The 5,008-nt window shown below is 41.8% G+C and overlaps 1 protein-coding gene across 1 annotated transcript; it reads left to right on the forward strand.

Moving 5' to 3' along the window:
- The first annotated feature begins 257 nt into the window (after window positions 1–257).
- LOC113009222 (inward rectifier potassium channel 13-like) lies at window positions 258–3,555 on the forward strand. The gene is made up of 2 exons (XM_026147417.1): window positions 258–847; window positions 1,331–3,555. Exons 1-2 carry the CDS (start codon window positions 331–333, stop codon window positions 1,900–1,902), a joined length of 1,089 nt encoding a protein of 362 aa, XP_026003202.1. The 5' UTR covers window positions 258–330; the 3' UTR covers window positions 1,903–3,555.
- Window positions 3,556–5,008: the final 1,453 nt, after the last annotated feature.

The raw sequence follows: 5,008 nt of genomic DNA on the forward strand, positions 1-5,008 counted from the left end.
AAACAGTTTAGGACAAACAGAGAGAAACCCAAGAAATTGACCTGTTCAAAGGTTAACTCGTCATACAATAATTCACCCACAGCTCAGTGCTCTGGCCCCCACCTTTTTTCCATGCCGTCTGTCTCACGGTATGGTTAACTATTAGTATGAGCTAGATGGATAATATTTTACATTTAAATCTTCATCGCTCAGCAGAATTAAAATGTATTTAAAGGATGCCAAGGTTTGCTTTAGTCTAGTCTCAGATCGATCTCTGTATGGTGACATACAAAAGTCTGTCTGATACCAACTGCTGACATTTTCCAGTAAAGTCATTCCAGGATCACAACTATGACTTCCAAATCCAAGGGTAGTGTTCCAGGTGACAAGGCGTCCTCATCTCTACTTCTGTCCTCTCCACCTTATCAGCGCCTGATCACCAAAGAGGGACGCTGTGCTTTTCGTGTCCCTCTGTCTTCTTCAGGCTCACGGAGAGAGTCTTTGCACAGAGCTTGGCTGCTGGCCCTGCAGGACCTGTGGGGACTGCTGGTAAATCTTCGCTGGAGATGGACTCTTCTGGCCTTCTGCAGCTCCTTCGTGGCTCACTGGTTGTTTTTTGCCTGTCTCTGGTATTTGTTGGCTCATCTGAATGGAGACCTTGATGTGCAAGATCACGATGCCCCACCACAGGGGCATGTTGTCTGTGTAAAGTACATTACAAGCTTCTCTGCTGCCTTTTCTTTCTCTTTGGAGACACAGCTAACCATCGGTTATGGCACCATGTTCCCCAGTGGAGACTGTCCCAGTGCCATAGCGTTGCTAGCTGTACAGATGCTGCTGGGGCTCATGCTGGAAGTATTTATCACAGGTAAAGCGCTCATCAGGTATTCTAATTCTAGTTTTAACGTATAAATTGTAAGACAAAAGAGAAGGTAACAGTTTTTCTACTTTGTAAAAAGTAAATGACATTTACAATTTCAGAAGATTAGGCCTTTTCATGAAATCTTGCAATGATTTACTCGTAAAAAAGGGCATTTTGAAATTTTCCTCGTTAATCTGAGTCTATGGTAGCAGTGTCAAATCAATCCCTGTATGCTCACATAGAGCACATCTGAAAGAGGCATGAAAAGAATCAGGACTTTATTCCAAAAGTGACGTCACTGTGATTTTATTTATTTCAGTAAAAACGTTATAAAAATTGGTCACTTTGTTCTTTCACTTGCTTTGAGACTTGCTGCCTTGCCTTAAATAACAGCAGATCAAATCATTGCATAAGCATGCGTATTTATTCCTGATGATGTCACAGTATGACATATTTGTTCATGAATGATGTCATTGTCTTAACATTCAGGTGCATTTGTAGCCAAGCTCTCCCGCCCCCAGAAACAAGCAGGAGCCATCCAGTTCAGCCCCCAGGCAGTGGTAGGTCAACACCTGGGCCAGACGTGCCTCATGGTCCGAGCCACCAATCTGCTGAAGCGGCCTCTGGTCGATGTAAAGTTGAGTGCTGTGCTTTACAAGTGTGAAGGTCAGGCTCTCCACCATACCTCTCTGGACTTCTATTTGGACCATTTGGGCCAAAAGGCATGTCCTTTGTTCATATTCCCACTCACCTTTTACCACCCCCTGGAGCCTCAGAGCCCGCTCTACCCTGCCCTGTGTGAGGGGTCCTCCACTAACTTTGAGTTGGTGGTTTTTCTGTCGGCCTTGCAGGAGGGAACTGGTGACTCATGCCAGAAGAGGACCTCCTACCTTCGCCAAGAAATCAAATTAAACCACTGCTTTGCCCCTGCTTTCAGGATAGACTCCCGTGGGAGGTACACAGTGAGCTCCCAGCACTTAAGCACAGCCCCTTCAAATGAGCCTGTGAACAAAGACTCTGTAGTGCAGATCAACAGTGATGGGATGGAGCAAGGATGCTGAAGGAAAATCTCAAGAGATAGTAATTTTCTTTTTTCTCAGGAGGTATTTCACTGAATCTTGTAAACATTAATATATGATTAAGCATAAAAAAATCAAGTGCATGTCAGACACACTGTCAGTGCTGGTGCAGACTCCATCACCATCAACTCCTCGGTGCAAAACCTAAGGAAGCGTGTTCCTGAGGTCCATATGTAAAGATTTTGTACTTGTAGGAAAATATCTGGAAATGTTATGTTTGTGCATCCATACAGGAGAACGTGTGTGTTTGTAAAAATAATTACACAAGTTGCTTTTTCATTGTTGTTTCGGTCTGTTTGCTCATACAAAACAAAACAATAGGTGTAAAACTCTGCGTTCATGTTCCGTGTGCGAGTTTCAACTTGCAAGTGCAAGACTGATTCGATTTTCTTCCTTTCAGCTGATTGGTCAATGTCATGGCCGTCACAAATGTAACAATCCAATCAGAGAACAGATGGGTTTGACTATCAGAGGTGTGCTTTACTGAGCTTCAGGTTCTGGGAGGGTAATACAGTTTGAAGATGGATGATGGTGACAGCGCTTCTGCGGCTCAGTGTGAGTCACTCTGTGGTGTGACTCACAGCACTGGTCCTGGGTCACCCCTGACTTTGTGTACACAAAGCAATACTAAAGTAATAATCATATTTTTGACCTTTGGTATACCACAACCTAATCCATGTGGTATACCAATGGTACACTGCTACCAAAAGTTAAGGGACGTAGCTGTCGCTGTCCTCCAGCTTCAGACTGTTTTAGCCTTCCACAACCTGAAAAGCGCCCGTCCGACAGCCAAGCCCATCTGTTCTCTGATTGGACTGTTAAATTTGCTAGCTCCCCTTCTGATTATGCCAGTAACTTGGGCATATTACTGGATAGCTTGTTTAAATTTGCCAAGCAAGTGTTTGCTGTACTGTGGTCTAGTTTTCATCAGCTGCGCCTCATTTCAAAGGCTAAGCGCTATATGCCGCATAAAGATCTGGAGAAACATATTCATGCATTCGTGACTCCCAGGTTGGACTACTGCAGCTCTCTTTACATTGGCCTTTCCTCCTCCCTTCTCCTTAGATTGCAGACTGTCCAGAATGCGGCGGCACGCCTTTTGACGGGTAGCAGGAAATTTTCCTCCATCACTCCTGTTCTTGCTGGCTTGCACTGGCTGCCAGTTAAGTACCGTATTCATTTTAAAATACTGCTCTTCATGTCCAAAATTATCAATAATTTGGTGCCGAACTACCTCAATGAGCTTCTTAGGTTACACACTCCTGTCAGAGCACTTAGATCTGCTACCCAACTTCTTCTGGAGCAACCTCGTTCTCGGCTGAAGTCTCGGGGTGACCGTGCGTTTGCTGTTGTGATTATCATTTAAAGTCAAAGTGATGTGGCACCATAGCACCATATAAATAATGCTGAACTGAATACATCACCACAAGCCATAAATGAAAGTGTTACATCTACAAGCAGCTAGAAGCACAAAGAACAAGTGTGTTGGTTTCCCAAACAGTTATCTCTGCTGCACGAGTGCAACACTAGCAGAACGTATCAGCACATTTTCACTGAAGATGTGAAGTTTAATGTAAAAAAGGAGAAACAAAGATAAACAAATAATATGCTAATTTTACTTTGAGAGCAATTAAAAAACGTAGAAATCAAAGTAGAAAACTCTCACTGTATTTTTTAACTGTGTGGTTATAAATGAATGTCTCCAAACTAACGGTATAAAACAAGCATCTGTGTACAGTACTGTGCAGAAGTGTTGAGTACTGATACTGAGTCACATTTTTAAAGTGGTCTTGAGCAATAGTTTTCCAGGTTTTATTTTCCCAGTATATCTTTGAACACTGGCTGCTTGTTCACTCTTTTCCAGTCCAGTCCCTGTAGCTGAGCTATTTCACAGGAAAGCGTTTTTTAATCCATTTAACATTAATCTGTAACTCTGTTAATCAAAAAAGGCACCTAAGTCAAGGAATGAACCAGAGTTGTATCAACACATAACACAACTCAGAAAAGAACCAGTTTTAAATGATAACTTTAGGCACTGCTAACAGCCTGCTGCAAAAACAAGTCGTTTGTTCCTCTTCCTTTAGTTGAATCTAAGACAAACGCCAAGGTTAACACAGTTTGACAGACATAAAATAGCACTTCTGTAACAGAAAAGAGCTAAAAACCCGACATAGCTCAGCATGGTTGTGATTTAAGGACAACATGCAGTATCACCTGGACACCACCGGCAACAGCTTTATTTAGCATGGCAACATTGAGGAAGAAAAGCCCAGCATGCAGATGCATGTAGACAGATATAACACAATGCAAAATCTTCATTTAGGTTGAAAGCAAAGTGCAGACACTCAGAATCCATGAAAAGGAAACAGCAAACTAAATGCTTTGATGTAGAGGACACAGGGGAAATAACACTATGACAAAAACAAGGACAAAGGAAGGACTGGGTCTATAAATAAAGATATATTAAAACATGTCAAAGTAAAGTGATCTTTCTCCTTTCACCTCAGACGGCTCGGTCATACGGCTCCTCACCAGCTTGCATCCATCCTATACATCACTGCACCAACTGCTGTAGTCAATACTGAACTTCAGCTGCCGTACAGTTCAACCTGCCTCTGCTCTGCTTTCAGATTCTCTGAGATTAATTACAATTTGCACTTTTATGGAAACAAAAGTATCAAAAGCATCAGCAAATAGTTATTATATAGGGAAGTGTGACAACAACAGAGAGGCCTGGTCTAATAAAACAGGAAACATCTTTGAGAAACTTTTTAAAAACAATTTTTTCCCCAACTCTCCTTATTCTTTTTTCATTAATATTTTTAGCTACTGACAGTTAACCATGTAACACACTGCTTGAGTCTTTCAATTCAGTTGCTTTTTGTTATTAATGTTTTAAAATACATTTTAAAAATAAAGATGTAGGCTGTGTTTCTGTGTTGATACATTATATTGCCAAAAGTATTCATTCACCCTCCTAAATCATTGATTTCATGTGCTCCAATCACTCCCATGGCAACAAGTGTATCAAATCAAACACCTAATCTGCTTCTACAGATACTTGTGAAAGAAATGGGTCGCTCAGTGA

This window comes from Astatotilapia calliptera, chromosome 17 (genome assembly GCF_900246225.1).
Source record: "Astatotilapia calliptera chromosome 17, fAstCal1.2, whole genome shotgun sequence".
Taxonomy (NCBI): domain Eukaryota; kingdom Metazoa; phylum Chordata; class Actinopteri; order Cichliformes; family Cichlidae; genus Astatotilapia; species Astatotilapia calliptera.

Coding starts and splice junctions, on each gene's coding strand:
- LOC113009222 (XM_026147417.1), top strand. CDS start 331: ATGACTTCCAAATCCAAGGGTAGTGTTCCAGGTGACAAGGCGTCCTCA. Junction 848..1,330: donor GCTGGAAGTATTTATCACAG/GTAAAGCGCTCA, acceptor CTTAACATTCAG/GTGCATTTGTAGCCAAGCTC.